The following is a 19,740-nucleotide window of genomic DNA, read 5'->3' on the forward strand; positions in this document are numbered from 1 at the left end:
TAAACCAGGGACATGGTTGGAAAGAAGGCCCCTGGGTTTCTTTAGATGTGGAAATTGTACGAAATGCGTCTTCATGGCTCAAGGAAAAATGTTCAAAAGTGCAGCGAATGGGAAGACTTATGGGATAAGAGACTTTGGAAATTGTAAATCAAGTGGTCTGGTTTATAAAGCAACCTGTACTTGTCCTATGGACTACATAGGCAAGACCCTGAGGGAGCTCAGGGTAAGAGTAGGTGAACACCTGGGTGACATCAGGCACGGACGTGATACGCCTGTGGCTCGTCACATGAATAGTCATCACGGCAGAAATCTTAAAGAAATCACATTTAGCATGATTGAGTTGGTACGGCCCAAAACTAGGGGGGGGGATTTGGATAAAATCTTACAGAGACGGGAGACAGAGTGGATATTTAGGTTACAGTCTCTGTCCCCTAAGGGCCTTAATGAGAACCTCTCTTTTACGTGTTTTTTGTAAAGAATATACCATCATATTTATCTGGGGATAGGATAACTTTTTTTGCCCTGTATGTCCTTAAATTTGGTCATTATGCCGCTATAACTACCTGTCTATACATTTTTTAATGTGCTCCTTATTGTAGGTTTGATCTAAATATCTCATGTATTGTAATATATACATTTTGTTATTATAGGATGCTGAGGTCCTCTTAGTAAAAGAAATTTGTTTGCCGTTTATACCTTTGAATTATCGTTATCATAATTATCTAAAATTATATGCCCCTCTAATAGTTTCCGGTATATAGTTGCAGCCTGTCCACATAGCTTGGTTGGCCCTTGGAGGGGTCTAATACTCGATCCGAGACCTACGGACATGCGCGCTGGTCAGGACGAATGTGACAGGGCTTTGTATAGTAGGATCTCAATATTCTTACTGCGCAGGCGCTTTCTGACACGCAGCTGGGTGCTGCGGCTCTGGCTTGCGTTCCACTGGGATCCCGGACATGCGCACCTCACGCCAGGGTGAATACCTTTGTATCGCGGGTATTTGGTTTTATACGCGCTATATCGGGCTTTATATTATATGGCGCCTTTATACTGCAAAATATGTGAATGGGGCTATTGAAGTAGAACGGTTATTTATTTATTTATTATTATTGATAAAATGAGGACGTAGGCACCTTATTGACCCATTAGGGACTCCGTATGATAGGAGGCGTGACTTAATTTGGCACGCAGTTTGTTATGGGCTATTTAAGCTCATACTGTCATGGCCGGCTTATGCCCTATATCCAGGCGGCATGCTGCATCAATACATCATCGCTTCCTCCTGATGAACCGCAAGAGCGGGGAAACGCGTTGAGGAGATATGAGGAGACACGGCACACGCTAAGTTCACCCTTATTATTTTTTCCTATGGCTGCTTTTTTATGCTTTACCAGAATAGAGGTATTATACTATTGACTATGTGCCCAATGGTGAAGCTAATAATATAATATATTTACTGTTGCCACTGGAGTAATGATTTCTTTCTGGCAATAAATTGAACTATACAGGACTGAGCAATATCCTGGCTGCCATTGGAATACGATTTTTTGCATAAGGGGCACTATTTGCTTAAACTTTTGTGCGTTATGCCAAACAATTCTTCTATATGGAGGCACCTATCTAGGTCCTGATTATGGTTTACATTTTATAAATTATCTTTTCACTACTGCACTTTCCCTATATTGTTTTCCTGCCTGCACTTTAAGGGACAGTGCAGGGGAGATAGGGACAGTCTGCGTTGAGTGGGGGCGCCAAAAAATCGTCTCTTAGGGTGCCAACCTCCACAGTAAGGCAGTTTTGAGTATCAGTGGTATCTAGGACCATAATAGGTTAATTAACATTTTTTGTGACAATTTTTTTTGGGGTCGGGGTTTTTATATTGTATTAATAAAAGTGAATTTTAGGGGTTATATGTACGTCGCACTCTCCGCAAGGAGAAACGATACTTCTTGGATTCCTGTACAATTGTTGTAATTCAGCCACATTTGATCTTATGAGCATGAATCGCCTTATTAAGGTCACAGCATCTCAATCGGATTAAGATCAGGACTCTGACTAGGCCACTCCAAAGTCTTAATTTTGTTTTTCTTAAGCCATTCAGAGGTGGACTTGCTGGTGTGTCTTCGATCGTGGTCCTGCTGCATAACCCAAATGCACTTCAGCTTGAGATCACGAACAGATGGCCGGACATTGTCGTTCAGGATTTTTTGATAGACAGCCGAATTCATGGCTGCATTTACCACATTAAATCTTTCAGGTCCTGAAGAAGCAAAACAGCCACAGACCATCACACAACCATCGCATTTTACTGTTGGCATGATGTTCCTTTTACGAAAGCTGTGTTACTTTTACACCCGATGTAATGAGACAGACATCTTCCAAAAAGATCATCTTTTGTCTCATCAGGTCACAAAAGTCTTGGGGATTATCAAGATGTTTTCTGGCAAAACTGAGACAAGCTTTTATGTTTTTATTGCTCTGCAGTGATTCTCGTCTTGGCACTGTGCCATGCAGGCCATTTTTGTCATGAACACTGATCTTAACTGAGGCAAGGAGGCCTGCAGATTTTTGGATGTTGTGTGGTCTTTTTTTATCTCTTGGGTGAGTCGTTGCTGCGCTCTAGGGGTAATTTTGGTCTGCCGACCACTCTGGTGAAGGCTCCCTACTGGGCTATATTTTCGCCTGTCAGGAAATATGACGTATTTCTTATTGTTCTAGTCACACATGCAGAGCTCTGCAGCAGCTCCTTGGTATGTGGATGACATACTCCTGCCGCGATCCCTCTTGCAGCTTCGCCCCCGCTTTCACATCTGCATGCCATGCCCACTCAGTCAGCCTGTGTAATTCTATACCACTCATCCCCCCTCTAAAACGTACCCCCCAACGTCTTCAGAAGTAAATTACGCTACTGATTGGGTTGGCTCCTGACCCGCCATTAATCATAGGAGCTGGGGGCAGAAAAGCCTCCTGAGCTTTTGGGGAAAATTGGCAGCGACGGACGACGTTTGATAATTATAATTCCAGTCTGAGAGGGAGTAGTTATATTGCTCTCAATGCAGTGTGCACAGTAGCCACTACATAGCAAGGCAGCCTTTCTGGCAACTAGTTATCTTAGGTGCAGTTCCCTGACTGACCTGAGGGTAAGAGGGCGCAAGAGAGCTGCAAGTTCCAAACCAGAACTGGGAAGTGGGATATAAATAAATCCCTGAAGAAAGAACTGGGGCAACCAAACACCCCCCCTGGTTCATGACAGTCTCACTGTAATACCTAGAGATACCATTTTTAGACTTAAATGAAAGCTAATTGCGAAATAAGAAAAATGATAGTCCTGCCATCACCCTACAAACCTCGCAGCCCGCGTTATGGCCTTCATAAACTTTTTCATAACTTTCAAAAGGGGAATGCATGCCATAGCTCCACCCACCCAGTGAGGTCATGTTACAGAGGGTATAAGGCTATGAAGCCCAATTAAGAAGTTGTCTTTCTGCCCGGGGAATCAGCTAGGAGAGGCTGTGCATTTTGACCTGATGATTTGGAACGTTTCCCCTCCCCCTCCTCTACACGGTGTGCCATTGACTGATAACTGTAAATTTCATATTTTAATCCCTGTTATTTTTAATTGCCAGTATATACTGTAGTTGTCTCGTTTGTAACATCTTTTAATATTTTTGTAAACACTGCCTATCTTTCTGGAGTAAAACTATAAAAATTTACTAGGTCTGTTTCTTTGCTCTATAAACTTATTTCCACGTCCTCTGTGCTGAAACTACGCTACTGTTGGTTTGGCTCCTGACCCGATATTGATTTTAATATCAGAACTAGGATCTGGTGGCAGAAAAGTGTGTCCTGGGGATATTTGGGGAGACTCTGGCAGGAACGGATGGAGGTTATTATGTGGGTATTACCCGCCTGAGACTGGGGACATACATACAGCCCTCCCTGCAGAGTGTTATGGTTCTCAATGGCAAGAGAACATAGCCCAGCAAACATAAGTACTAGCTCTTGGAAGGATGGAAACTAAACTGACCATGAACTAAACCTGCCGCACAACTAACAGTAGCCGGGTAGCGTTGCCTACGTTTTTTATCCCTAGACGCCCAGCGCCGGCCGGAGGACTAACTAATCCTGGCAGAGGAAAATATAGTCCTGGCTCACCTCTAGAGAAGTTTCCCCGATAGGCAGACAGAGGCCCCCACATATATTGGCGGTGATTTTAGATGAAATGACAAAAGTAGTATGAAAATAGGTTTAGCAAAATTGAGGTCCGCTTACTAGATAGCAGGAAGACAGAAAGGGCACTTTCATGGTCAGCTGAAAACCCTATCAAAATACCATCCTGAAATTACTTTAAGACTCTAGTATTAACTCATAACATCAGAGTGGCAATTTCAGATCACAAGAGCTTTCCAGACACAGAAACAAAACTACAGCAGTGAACTGGAACAAAATGCAAAAACAAACGAGGACTAAAGTCCAACTTAGCTGGGAGTTGTCTAGCAGCAGGAACATGCACAGAAAGGCTTCTGATTACAATGTTGACCGGCATGGAAGTGACAGAGGAGCAAGGTTAAATAGCGACTCCCACATCCTGATGGAAACAGGTGAACAGAGGGGATGATGCACACCAGTTCAATTCCACCAGTGGCCACCGGGGGAGCCCAAAATCCAATTTCACAACAGTACCCCCCCCTCAAGGAGGGGGCACCGAACCCTCACCAGAACCACCAGGGCGATCAGGATGAGCCCTATGAAAGGCACGGACCAGATCGGAGGCATGAACATCAGAGGCAGTCACCCAAGAATTATCCTCCTGACCGTATCCCTTCCATTTGACCAGATACTGGAGTTTCCGTCTGGAAACACGGGAGTCCAAGATTTTTTCCACAACGTACTCCAACTCGCCCTCAACCAACACCGGAGCAGGAGGCTCAACGGAAGGCACAACCGGTACCTCATACCTGCGCAACAATGACCGATGAAAAACATTATGAATAGAAAAAGATGCAGGGAGGTCCAAACGGAAGGACACAGGGTTAAGAATCTCCAATATCTTGTACGGGCCGATGAACCGAGGCTTAAACTTAGGAGAAGAAACCCTCATAGGGACAAAACGAGAAGACAACCACACCAAGTCCCCAACACAAAGCCGAGGACCAACCCGACGCCGGCGGTTGGCAAAAAGCTGAGTCTTCTCCTGGGACAACTTCAAATTGTCCACTACCTGCCCCCAAATCTGATGCAACCTCTCCACCACAGCATCCACTCCAGGACAATCCGAAGATTCCACCTGACCAGAAGAAAATCGAGGATGAAACCCCGAATTACAGAAAAAAGGAGACACCAAGGTGGCAGAGCTGGCCCGATTATTGAGGGCAAACTCCGCTAAAGGCAAAAAAGCAACCCAATCATCCTGATCTGCAGACACAAAACACCTCAAATATGTCTCCAAGGTCTGATTCGTCCGCTCGGTCTGGCCATTAGTCTGAGGATGGAAAGCAGACGAGAAAGACAAATCTATGCCCATCCTAGCACAGAATGCTCGCCAAAATCTAGACACGAATTGGGTTCCTCTGTCAGAAACGATATTCTCCGGAATACCATGCAAACGGACCACATTTTGAAAAAACAGAGGAACCAACTCGGAAGAAGAAGGCAACTTAGGCAGGGGAACCAAATGGACCATCTTAGAGAAACGGTCACACACCACCCAGATGACAGACATCTTCTGAGAAACAGGAAGATCCGAAATAAAATCCATCGAGATGTGCGTCCAGGGCCTCTTCGGGATAGGCAAGGGCAACAACAATCCACTAGCCCGAGAACAACAAGGCTTGGCCCGAGCATAAACGTCACAAGACTGCACAAAGCCTCGCACATCTCGAGACAGGGAAGGCCACCAGAAGGACCTTGCCACCAAATCCCTGGTACCAAAGATTCCAGGATGACCTGTCAACGCAGAAGAATGAACCTCAGAAATGACTTTACTGGTCCAATCATCAGGAACAAACAGTCTACCAGGTGGGCAACGATCAGGTCTATCCGCCTGAAACTCCTGCAAGGCCCGCCGCAGGTCTGGAGAAACGGCAGACAATATCACTCCATCCTTAAGGATACCTGTAGGTTCAGAGTTACCAGGGGAGTCAGGCTCAAAACTCCTAGAAAGGGCATCCGCCTTAACATTCTTAGAACCCGGCAGGTAGGACACCACAAAATTAAACCGAGAGAAAAACAACGACCAGCGCGCCTGTCTAGGATTCAGGCGTCTGGCGGACTCAAGATAAATTAGATTTTTGTGGTCAGTCAATACCACCACCTGATGTCTAGCCCCCTCAAGCCAATGACGCCACTCCTCAAAAGCCCACTTCATGGCCAAAAGCTCCCGATTCCCAACATCATAATTCCGCTCGGCGGGCGAAAATTTACGCGAGAAAAAGGCACAAGGTCTCATCACGGAACAATCGGAACTTCTCTGCGACAAAACTGCCCCAGCTCCGATTTCAGAAGCGTCGACCTCAACCTGAAAAGGAAGAGCAACATCAGGCTGACGCAACACAGGGGCGGAAGAAAAGCGGCGCTTAAGCTCCCGAAAGGCCTCCACAGCAGCAGGGGACCAATCAGCAACATCAGCACCCTTCTTAGTCAAATCAGTCAATGGTTTAACAACATCAGAAAAACCAGCAATAAATCGACGATAAAAGTTAGCAAAGCCCAAAAATTTCTGAAGACTCTTAAGAGAAGAGGGTTGCGTCCAATCACAAATAGCCTGAACCTTGACAGGATCCATCTCGATGGAAGAGGGGGAAAAAATATATCCCAAAAAGGAAATCTTTTGAACCCCAAAAACGCACTTAGAACCCTTCACACACAAGGAATTAGACCGCAAAACCTGAAAAACCCTCCTGACCTGCTGGACATGAGAGTCCCAGTCATCCGAAAAAATCAAAATATCATCCAGATACACAATCATAAATTTATCCAAATAATCACGGAAAATGTCATGCATAAAGGACTGAAAGACTGAAGGGGCATTTGAAAGACCAAAAGGCATCACCAAATACTCAAAGTGGCCCTCGGGCGTATTAAATGCGGTCTTCCACTCATCCCCCTGCTTAATTCGCACCAAATTATACGCCCCACGGAGATCTATCTTAGAGAACCACTTGGCCCCCTTTATGCGAGCAAACAAATCAGTCAGCAGTGGCAACGGATATTGATATTTAACCGTGATTTTATTCAAAAGCCGATAATCAATACACGGTCTCAAAGAGCCATCTTTCTTAGCCACAAAGAAAAAACCGGCTCCTAAGGGAGATGACGAAGGACGAATATGTCCCTTTTCCAAGGACTCCTTTATATATTCTCGCATAGCCGCATGTTCAGGCACAGACAGATTAAATAAACGACCCTTAGGGTATTTACTACCCGGAATCAAATCTATGGCACAATCGCACTCCCGGTGCGGAGGTAATGAACCAACCTTGGGTTCTTCAAAAACGTCACGATATTCAGTCAAGAATTCAGGAATCTCAGAGGGAATAGATGATGAAATGGAAACCACAGGTACGTCCCCATGCGTCCCCTTACATCCCCAGCTTAACACAGACATAGCTTTCCAGTCAAGGACTGGGTTATGAGATTGCAGCCATGGCAATCCAAGCACCAACACATCATGTAGGTTATACAGCACAAGAAAGCGAATAATCTCCTGATGATCCGGATTAATCCGCATAGTTACTTGTGTCCAGTATTGTGGTTTATTACTAGCCAATGGGGTGGAGTCAATCCCCTTCAGGGGTATAGGAGTTTCAAGAGGCTCCAAATCATACCCACAGCGTTTGGCAAAGGACCAATCCATAAGACTCAAAGCGGCGCCAGAGTCGACATAGGCATCCGCGGTAATAGATGATAAAGAACAAATCAGGGTCACAGATAGAATAAACTTAGACTGTAAAGTGCCAATTGAAACAGACTTATCAAGCTTCTTAGTACGCTTAGAGCATGCTGATATAACATGAGTTGAATCACCGCAATAGAAGCACAACCCATTTTTTCGTCTTAAATTCTGCCGTTCACTTCTGGACAGAATTCTATCACATTGCATATTCTCTGGCGTTTTCTCAGTAGACACCGCCAAATGGTGCACAGGTTTGCGCTCCCGCAGACGCCTATCGATCTGGATAGCCATTGTCATGGACTCATTCAGACCCGCAGGCACAGGGAACCCCACCATAACATCCTTAATGGCATCAGAGAGACCCTCTCTGAAATTCGCCGCCAGGGCGCACTCATTCCACTGAGTAAGCACAGCCCATTTACGGAATTTCTGGCAGTATATTTCAGCTTCGTCTTGCCCCTGAGATAGGGACATCAAGGCCTTTTCCGCCTGAAGCTCTAACTGAGGTTCCTCATAAAGCAACCCCAAGGCCAGAAAAAACGCATCCACATTGAGCAACGCAGGATCCCCTGGAGCCAATGCAAAAGCCCAATCCTGAGGGTCGCCCCGGAGCAAGGAAATCACAATCCTGACCTGCTGAGCAGGATCTCCAGCAGAGCGAGATTTCAGGGACAAAAACAACTTGCAATTATTCTTGAAATTTTGAAAGCAAGATCTATTCCCCGAGAAAAATTCAGGCAAAGGAATTCTAGGTTCAGATATAGGAACATGAACAACAAAATCTTGTAAATTTTGAACTTTCGTGGTGAGATTATTCAAACCTGCAGCTAAACTCTGAATATCCATTTTAAACAGGTGAACACAGAGCCATTCCAGGATTAGAAGGAGAGAGAGAGAGAAAGGCTGCAATATAGGCAGACTTGCAAGAGATTCAATTACAAGCACACTCAGAACTGAAGGGAAGGGGGAAAAAAAAAAATAAAATCTTCAGCAGACTTCTCTTTTCTCTCCTTTCTCTGTCAATTAATTTAACCCTTTTTCGGCCGGTCAAACTGTTATGGTTCTCAATGGCAAGAGAACATAGCCCAGCAAACATAAGTACTAGCTCTTGGAAGGATGGAAACTAAACTGACCATGAACTAAACCTGCCGCACAACTAACAGTAGCCGGGTAGCGTTGCCTACGTTTTTTATCCCTAGACGCCCAGCGCCGGCCGGAGGACTAACTAATCCTGGCAGAGGAAAATATAGTCCTGGCTCACCTCTAGAGAAATTTCCCCGATAGGCAAACAGAGGCCCCCACATATATTGGCGGTGATTTTAGATGAAATGACAAACGTAGTATGAAAATAGGTTTAGCAAAATTGAGGTCCGCTTACTAGATAGCAGGAAGACAGAAAGGGCACTTTCATGGTCAGCTGAAAACCCTATCAAAATACCATCCTGAAATTACTTTAAGACTCTAGTATTAACTCGTAACATCAGAGTGGCAATTTCAGATCACAAGAGCTTTCCAGACACAGAAACGAAACTACAGCAGTGAACTGGAACAAAATGCAAAAACAAACGAGGACTAAAGTCCAACTTAGCTGGGAGTTGTCTAGCAGCAGGAACATGCACAGAAAGGCTTCTGATTACAATGTTGACCGGCATGGAAGTGACAGAGGAGCAAGGTTAAATAGCGACTCCCACATCCTGATGGAAACAGGTGAACAGAGGGGATGATGCACACCAGTTCAATTCCACCAGTGGCCACCGGGGGAGCCCAAAATCCAATTTCACAACAGCAGAGTACCCAATAGCCAGTACACAGAAAGACAGCCCTTCTGGCCACTACTTATCCTAGGTGTAGTTCCCTGACTGACCTGAGGGTAAGGGGGGTGCCTGAGAGCTGCAAGTTCCAAAACAGGAACTGAAGGTGGGATCGTGACATAGGATCCCTGACATTGCCATTTGTGGGTAGTGGCTTTCATTATGATTCTCTGGAGACATAAAGCTTTAGAAATGGCTTTGTAACCTTTTCCAGACTGATAGATCGCAATTACTTTGTTTCTCATTTGTTCCAGAATTTCTTTGGATTGCGGCATGATGTCTAACTTTTGAGGACCTTTTGGTCTACTTCGTTTTGTCAGGCAGGTCCTATTTAAGTGATTTCTTGATTGAGAACAGGTGTGGCAGTAATCAGGCTTGCTTGTGGCTGGGGAATGTGACCTCAGCTTCCCAAAGATGTGATAAACCACAGTTACTTTATGTTTTAAGGGCGAGGGGGCAATCACTATTTCACACAGGGACCTGAAGGTTTCGATTTATTTTCCCTTAATAATAAAGATCTTTATTTATAAACTGCATTTTGTGATTACTTGTTGTAATAATTACAGGGGATAACTCAGGAGACTCTTTCCGTGGAACAAGACAACTACAGGACATAGTTTTATAAGTGGTAAAGTCTATATTATCACACGGTGATTCAAACAGGTGCAGAGAGAAACTCAAGTCCACAACACTTGGTGCAAATAATAAACGCAGCTTAGCAGTCTATAGGAAACTTCAGAGGAAAATGCAATCAAGCAGAAAGTCTATGAAGCACAGTTATTCTTGTGGATACTTGACACGAATAAATCCTTGTCTTAGTCCAGACACAGATAGATATGCTTATAGGCAGTTCAAATCATATCTTAGCTCAACCAGGGAGGCCTGGTTAATAGTCTCAGGTTATAGCAAAGCAGCAACAGCTACATGTCCAGCAAATGCAGGTGGAAGTAAATACGAGCAGCAGATGAAGGAGGATTGCTGGAAACTTGTGTATGCAGCAGGAACTCAGAGCAGAGTAGCAGGATAACCACACAGGTTCACAGAAGCGGGTATATAGCCAGGGAGTCACCAGAGGTCAGGAGCTGGATGCAAGGCAGAATACTCTAGCACAGACTGAAGGCTGGGGTGGAGTTTTATAGCAGGAAGACAGTGCACATGAGACCAAAGACGCCATCTTGGAAAAGGGCAGTAATGCACAAAAGGTAAAAAATGTTCAGAGTCCTGACATTACTCCCTCCTTAGAAGCGGCCTCAGGACGATCCTGGACCTGGTTTCTCAGGGAATCTCTGATGAAAACGTGAAATCTTCTGTTGGGCATTGATGTTTTCCACAGGTTCCCAAGAGTCTTCCTCAGGGGGACATCCCTGCCATCTTATCAGATATTGGAGCCGATTCCTGCGAATCCTGGAATCAATAATTTCCTCCACCACAAATTGTTCTTGCCCATCAATCACCACAGGCTGCGGAGGTGGCACAACACGTCCCTGGAAGGTATTAGGAGATACAGGCTTTAGTAAAGATACATGAAAAACTGGGTGTACCTTCATTGTCCTAGGCAGCTTCAGCCGGCAGGCCACAGAGCTCACAATACCGTTGATCTTGAAAGGGCCAATGAATTTCTGTCCAAGTTTTTGTGAAGGAATGTTTAACTTCAGATTCTTAGTTGCTAACCACACGGAATCTCCTACCTTGAACATGGGTGCAGGTTTACGGAATCTATCAGCCGATCTCTTATAACGTTCTTGAGCTGTGGTCAGGGATTCCTTCAGAACCTCCAGATTCTGTCTCATCGCAGTCAGCCTTTCCTCCACTGCCGGAACCGGAGAATTAATTGGAGACCTAGGTAAAATACACAGATGATAACCCAGATTGGCAAAGAAAGGTGTAAATTTAGTGGAGGCGCTCTGAGAATTGCTATATGAAAATTTGGTTAACGGCAACAGCTCCAACCAATCATCATGGAGATGGCTGACATAGCATCTTAGATATTGTTCCAGCGTCTGGTTGGTACGCTCAGTCTGACCATTTGTCTGGGGATGGTAAGCGGAAGAGAGACAGACATTAATATTGAGTGCAGAGCAAAGCCCCTTCCAGAATCTTGAAGTGAACTGTACTCCACGGTCAGAGATGATCTCATCCGGAACCCCGTGCAACCGAAAGACATTCTGTAAAACCAAGTTCACTGTATCCTTAGCTGAGGGGAGGCCGGTGCACGGAACAAAATGAGCAGATTTAGTCAGGCGATCATCTACCACCATGATTGTATTCATGCCCCCTGATGTAGGCAGCTCCACAATAAAGTCCATTGATATAGACCCCCAAGGGCGGGACGGAACAGGTAATGGTTGTAGAAGACACGTAGGTGCCACATGAGGAGTCTTGTAACGGGCACATACCTCACAAGAGAGAACATAGTCCTTGGTATCCTTCAGGCAAGTTGGCCACCAGAAGAATCGGCTCAGGAACTCCTGTGTCTTCTGTACCCCCCTGTGACCAGCCAAATTGGAGTCATGTACCAACTTGAGGATCTGCAGACGGACGACCTCCGGGACGTAGATACGTCGATCTCTGAACCACATGCCACCCTTAAAGACAAGATTAATATCCACAGGTGGGTTGGCCAGAAATACATCACCTTCATAGGCCTCCCTGCACTCCTTCCACAAGTCCTGATCGTGGATAACTCCGATGAAATTGGCATCAGATTGAATGGTCTTGGACGGGGCTCCAGGTACGGAATCCGCAGCATGGATTCGGGTTAAAGCGTCAGCCTTCCCATTACGAGAACCTGGACGGTACGAGATAACAAAGTTAAATTGATTTAAAAATAAGTTCCAACGAGCCTGACGAGGAGAAAGACATCTAGCGGATCTAAGGAACTCTAGATTGCGATGGTCAGTTAGCACTATGATCTGTTGTGCAGCACCTTGCAGATGATGCCTCCATTCCTTGAAAGCCGCAATAATAGCCAGCAATTCCTTGTCTCCCACGTCGTAATTCTTCTCTGCTGAGGTTAGTCTACGGGAAAAGAAAGCACAAGGATGTAGCAGACCCTTCTCTCCAGTTCTTTGGGAGAGAAAGCCCCCAAAGCATCAGAAGCGTCCACCTCCACAATGAAAGGAAGTGTTGGATCTGTGTTGTGAATTCTGCTCTTGGGCTCCCTCCGGTGGTTATAAGTGGTAGCGCTGCTGTCTCTGGATCGCAGCATTCATCAGGTTTGTCCACTTTTTGCAAATCTGACTGGGCTATTTAGTCTTGCTTGACCCTTTAGTCAGTGCCAGTTGTCCATTGTTCCTGGAGGATTCACATCCCTGCCTGGTCTCTCCTGCTTTGCAGTTCATTTCAACAAAGATAAGTTCTGGCCCTGATTTTTGCAGTCCACATGCTGTGGGCCTGATCGTTCTAGTTACCTTCCATGTTTTGTCTTGTCCAGCTTGGTCTGTATAAGGATTTGCTTAACCAAGCTGGTATCTCTGGAGATGCACATATACCCTCCATGCCTTTAGTTAGTTGTGGAGTTTTGTATTTTCTGTGGTGGATATTTTCTAGTGTTTTAATACTGACCGCATAGTACTCTGTCCTATTCTTTCTATTTAGCTAGAGTGGCCTCCTTTGCTAAATCCTGATTTCAGTCTGTGTATGTTATTTCCCTCTCCTCTCACAGTCAATATTTGTGGGGGGCTGTCTATCCTTTGGGGATTCTCTCTGAGGCAAGATAGTTTTCCCTTTTCTATCTCTAGGGGTAATTAGTCCTCCGGCTGCGGTCAGTACAGGTACCATCTTCTCCAGGGTACGTCTCATGCTGCTCCTAGGCCACCAGATCATAACAGATCTGGGTGTATCAACAATGGTGCTGATGTGAAACAGATCTTAAGCCGATCAAAAGCTTCTTGAGCCTGTGATGACCACTTAAAGGGCTTTTCCTTCTTTGTCAAGGAAGTAATGGGACGGACAATATCAGAAAAATTTCGAATGAAGCGTCTGTAGAAATTTGCAAAACCAATAAAACGTTGGACCTCCTTAACGTTCTTGGGTACCGGCCAGTCAAGGATAGCCTGAATCTTACCAGATTCCATGTTCAGCCCCTGGGGAGAGATGATATAACCTAAGAACTGTATATCAGAACGATGGAACTCGCATTTCTCCGGCTTAATATACAGATTATTATTATTATTATTATTATTTATTGTTATAGCGCCATTTATTCCATGGCGCTTTACATGTGAGGAGGGGTATACAAAATAAAAACAAGTACAATAATCTTAAACAATACAAGTCATAACTGGTACAGGAGGAGTGAGGACCCTGCCCGCGAAGGCTCACAATCTACAAGGGATGGGTGAGAATACAGTAGGTAAGGATAGAGCTGGTCATGCAGCGATTTGGTCGATCGGTGGTTACGGCAGGTTGTAGGCTTACAGAACAGATGGTTCTCTTTCAGACGTCTTAAAACAGTTTTGACATGTTCTTCATGTTCCTGTAGAGAGTCAGAAAAGATTAGTATATCGTCCAAATAGATCACCACAAACTGGTCCAACAAATCTCTGAAAATGTCATTAGCAAGGTGTTGAAATGTTGCAGGGGCATTACAAAGCCCGAAGGGCATCACAAGAGATTCAAAGTGTCCATACCGGCATCTGAATGCTGTCTTCCACTCATCCCCTGGACGAATACGCACCAAATTATAAGCCCCACGAAGATCCAGTTTAGAGAACACCTTAGCATGGCGGACTCTTTCCAGTAATTCGGGAATCAGAGGCAAAGGGTAACGGTTTCGTACGGTTACCTTATTGAGTTCTCGATAGTCAACACAGGGTCTCAGGGTCCCATCCTTCTTTACATAAAGATAGGTGCCCCTGCTGGTGAGGAAGAAGGACATATGAAGTCTTTGGCCAGATTTTCATCAATATACTCTTTTAAGGCTTGAAGCTCAGGTGCCGCTAAAGGGTATACGTTACCAAAAGGAATGACTGCCCCGGGAAGCAGCTCAATGGGACAGTCATAATGCCTGTGTGGAGGAAGCTGATCTGCATTCTTCTTGTCACAGATGTCAGAGAACTCTTTATAAGCTGGAGGTAAAGAAAATACCTGTACATGTGGTTCCCTAGTTGTGGACTCAGGGACAGCTTCTGTTAACACTGAGTTGCTCCTTGTTGGGAAGATAATCTCCTTGGTCTCCCAGTTGATAATTGGGTTCTGAGAATGCAACCAAGGAATGCCTAAAATCACAGGAAAATGAGGAGAAGAAATTAGCAAGAAAGAAAGTTGCTCCTGATGGTTAGGCTCCAACAAAATTTCAAGGGGTACGGTCTCCTGATCCACAGGCCCAGAGATTAAAGGTGACCCATCCACTGTTTCCATGGTAATTGGAGAGGCTCTTTGCTGAATTTTAATACCATGTTCCTTGGCAAATGCATTATCCATGAAATTGCCACCTGCACCAGAGTCAATCAAAGCTGAACTGGAAATCCACTGTCCTGAACACAGGATCTTAATAGGGAGAGAACAGTGAGAGTTCTTTTCCTTCAGCTCCTTGGGGGGTGAAGTCATAGAAAGTGAATGGAATACAGCATTTAAAGGCAGGCTACATTCAGAGATGTCAGATTCATCATCACAGTTGTCATACTCCCCTATTGCTGCTAGCACCTTGTTAGGTCGTCTAGGACACTTAGGACAATTGATCAAGAAGTGGTGAGACTGGCCGCAGTAGAAACATAGACTTTCACGAAGGCGATGCTCCCGGCGCTCATTGATCTCGCGCCTCTGAACGGAATCAATTTGCATGGGCACCTCCACCACCTCCCGAGAGGTTTTACCTGCAGGCTCTTTGGAAGGAAGGGAAAAGTTAGAAATACGGTTATATGCAACAAACTTCCCCTGCCTACGCTCAGTAGGCGAATGTCAATGCACACACAATGCTGTATAAATGTCTCTAGTCTTGTGGTGACTCAGAGCGAGCTAGTTCATCTTTTATAATACTAGACAGACCCCTTTTAAAAATAGGTAATAGGTGCACGTGGTGGCTGAGCAGCAGCAGGGGAGGACGCTCCCCGCAGCTCTGCCACCTTACACCGTTGCTCCGATCCCCAAAGCCCTGGACAAACAGGCCGCAGGTCGCCCCTTCCCCTCTGACATTTTACTATTCCGGAGTAGTTATAGGACCGACAATGCAGCTGTGCAACAACAGTAAGTGTTTGCTTCACATACACTCACCGGCCACTTTATTAGGTACACCATGCTAGTAACGGGTTGGACCCCCTTTTGCCTTCAGAACTGCCTCAATTCTTCGTGGCATAGATTCAACAAGGTGCTGGAAGCATTCCTCAGAGATTTTGGTCCATATTGACATGATGGCATCACACAGTTGCCGCAGATTTGTCGGCTGCACATCCCAAAGATGCTCCATACAAGGCAGGATGGATCCATGCTTTCATGTTGTTTACGCCAAATTCTGACCCTACCATCCGAATGTCGCAGCAGAAATCGAGACTCATCAGACCAAGCAACGTTTTTCCAATCTTCTACTGTCCAATTTCGATGAGCTTGTACAAATTGTAGCCTCAGTTTCCTGTTCTTAGCTGAAAGGAGTGGTACCCGGTGTGGTCTTCTGCTGCTGTAGCCCATCTGCCTCAAAGTTCGACGCACTGTGCGTTCAGAGATGCTCTTAGGCCTACCTTGGTTGTAACGGGTGGCGATTTGAGTCACTGTTGCCTTTCTATCAGCTCGAACCAGTCTGCCCATTCTCCTCTGACCTCTGGCATCAACAAGGCATTTCCGCCCACAGAACTGCCACTCACTGGATTTTTTTTCTTTTTCGGACCATTCTCTGTAAACCCTAGAGATGGTTGTGCGTGAAAATCCCAGTAGATCAGCAGTTTCTGAAATACTAAGACCAGCCCTTCTGGCACCAACAACCATGCCACGTTCAAAGGCACTCAAATCACCTTTCTTCCCCATACTGATGCTCGGTTTGAACTGCAGGAGATTGTCTTGACCATGTCTACATGCCTAAATGCACTGAGTTGCCGCCATGTGATTGGCTGATTAGAAATTAAGTGTTAACAAGAAGTTGGACAGGTGTACCTAATAAAGTGGCCGGTGAGTGTATATCTGCTCCAATTGCTATATCTATTTAGGCATTCACTTGTTGTTGCTTTATAACATCCGACTGCTATCACTGGTTACTGTGAGGTAATGTTTTATTATTATCTGGCATTGTGAAACCAGCCAGTGCACTATTGTTTGTTTTTTTTGTTTCGCCGTCCACTCATACTCATGCATACTAGCCTTCTAAGGCTTACTAAAGTCGTTGTCTCATTTGCTCATTGAACACTTTTTCATTTTGTTAGCGCAGGTGACCTAATTTGTATACTACTCTTTTCAATTGTGCATAACTGTCCCAATTGGTATCTACTGCTAATCTCCTGAATTCAGTGGCATACTCAATAACAGAACGTTTTGCCTGGCGTAAAGACAATAAAGCAGATTCAGCGGTTGCACGGCGATTAGGATCATCAAACATTAATGCCATAGCGGCCAAGAAATCATCCAAGTTATTTAACCGTGGGTCACGAGACTCAATCATCGGATTCGCCCAGGCGAGCGCTCGTGAGGTCAGTAGCATTATTACACACAATACTTTGGATCTATCAGTAGGAAAACGGTCAGCATGCACATCAAAATATAGCAAACATTGATTCACAAAGCCACGAAATTTGTCGCGATCACCATTAAATCTGAATGGGGGCAACTTCGGTGGGCTAGCTGGTGGCGGTTGCCCAGTGGGTAAAGTCACTTGTGCAGCTATTTGCGTGCTTATGTCCTGAAAAGCCCGTCCATACTGGGACTCTATGCCAGCAAGTTTGTTTTCCTGGGCTGCCATGTGGGTGCTTAAGTCCTTCAAAGTCTGTCCAAACACTTGTTGATTGAGTTCAAAGCTTCCAAACTTCTTTTGCAGACCTTCCACATCTTTCTGCAGTGATCTAATTATGGAAAACACCTGCTCTAATCTGCTTTCTGCAGTCATTGTTCCAGCAGTCTCCTTTTTTTTTAGGCTAGAGTATCCTGTAATAATTATAGGGGATAACTCAGGAGACTCTTTGCATGGAACAAGACAACTACAGGACACAGTTTTATAGGTGGTAAAGTCTATATTATCACACGGGATTCAAACAGGTGCAGAGAGAAACTCAAGTCCACAACACTTGGTGCAAATAATAAACGCAGCTTAGCAGTCAATAGGAAACTTCAGCAGAAAATGCAATCATGCAGAAAGTCTATGAAGCACAGTTATTCTTGAGGATACTTGACACGAATAAATCCTTGTCTTAGTCCAGACACAGATAGATATGCTTATAAGGCAGTTCAAAAAATATGTTAGCTCAACCAGGGAGGTCTGGGTAATAGTCTCAGGTTCTTGCAGAGCAGCAACAGCTTACATGTTCAGCAAATGCAGATGGAAGTAAACATGAGCAGCAGATGAAGGAGGATTACTGGAAACTTGTGTATGCAGCAGGAACTCAGAGCAGAGGAGTAGGATCAGCACACAGGTTCACAGGAGCAGGTGTATAGCCAGGGAGTAATCAGAGATCAGGAGCTGGATGCAAGGCAGAATACTCTAGCACAGACTGAAGGCTGGGGTGGAGTTTTATAGCAGAAGACTCAGTGCACATGAGACCAAAGACGCCATCTTGGAAAAGGGCAGTAATGCACAAAAGGTAAAAAAATGTTCAGAGTCCTGACACCAGTGTTACCTTTGTCTAATATTTACATTTGTTTGGTGATCTGAAACATTTGTGTGTGACAAACATGGGAAAGAATAGGAAATCAGGAAGGGGGCAAACACTATTTTACACAACTGTAGGTGTATACGGCCCCCCATTTGGGGGGGAGTTCTCTTTATATAGATGTGATATGTGAAGGGGTAAGGGGGCCAGATGTTGTGCACCAGGGGCAACGGGACTGAAGCAGAACTTGGATTTGTTGACTTGGGGTCCAATCCTTTTCTCCATGTATTTTGGCCTCTTGACGTTGTGTGTTTGATGTGACATATGACAGTCTGCTTTGTTGCTCTTTTCCAGGTTTCTCGAGGAGATGGCGCTGTTGTTATGGTTTCCTGTACATGTCCAAAATCCCATTTCTATAGATCAACTAGAAAATGATCAGCACCACATGAGGTCCACGGCCAAAGGCCATGTGGTCCGCCTCCTCACCCTGACCTACCAGGTCCTGGAAATGGTAAGATCCAAGGAAGAATCCTGTACAGAGTAGCTGGTGGATTGTCAACAGGGTGGAGACTACATCCCATCCCCCGTTCAGGAGGAGGGTGGAAGTTATGTGCAGAGGGGAGTACTGGAGGGAAGAATGCACCATCTAGCGAGGAGTAGGGGCGGTGTTGGTGGTGGGGGTTGTCATGTCTAGGGGAGGGGGTGGCAGAATATCCCATCTAAGTTCAAGGGGGGTTTAATGTCCTGTCTAGAGGGGGTGACTCCCAATCCAGTAGGCAGGAGGTGGGGAGAATGTCCCATCTGTAGTGGACAGAACTTTACGTCTAAAAGAGGAGCAGTAGTGGGGGTAGAATGTCTCATCTAGAGAAGAGAAATAGGTGGAAATCATCCCATCTAGAGAATACAAATGGGGGAGAACATCCAGTCTAGAGAAGAGTAATGGGGGGAGACTGTACCATCTAGAGAAAAGAAATTGGGAGAGAAAATCATGTCTAGAGAAGAGACATGGAGGGGGAACATCTCATCTAGAAAAATAAATTGGGTGAGAACGTCCTGTCTAGAGAAGAGAAATGGGGACAACTTCCCATCTAGATGAGTAACGGAGGTAAAATGTCCCGTCTAGAGAAAAGACATGGGGGGGAGAATGTTCTCTCTAGAGAAGAGAAATGGGGGGACATCCCGTCTAGAAAAGAATAATGGAGGCAGAATGTCCCGGCTAGCCCGGAGAAATGGGGGGAGGGGGGTAGAAAATGAAAGAAATTGGAGGGAGAATGTACCTTCTAGAGAGGTGAAAAGGGGGGAGAAC

At 45.2% G+C, this 19,740-nt stretch overlaps 1 protein-coding gene across 1 annotated transcript in view; it reads left to right on the plus strand.

Moving 5' to 3' along the window:
* Window positions 1–19,740, plus strand: part of DNHD1 (dynein heavy chain domain 1) — a 458,413-nt gene that overhangs the window by 113,429 nt on the left and 325,244 nt on the right. Inside the window, exon 6 of the mRNA XM_077299004.1 lies at window positions 18,789–18,945. Within this exon, the coding sequence (XP_077155119.1) occupies window positions 18,789–18,945 (157 nt within the window). The remainder of the gene's footprint in view (window positions 1–18,788; window positions 18,946–19,740) is intronic.

This window comes from Ranitomeya variabilis, chromosome 3, assembly GCF_051348905.1.
Source record: "Ranitomeya variabilis isolate aRanVar5 chromosome 3, aRanVar5.hap1, whole genome shotgun sequence".
Classification (NCBI taxonomy): Eukaryota; Metazoa; Chordata; class Amphibia; order Anura; family Dendrobatidae; genus Ranitomeya; species Ranitomeya variabilis.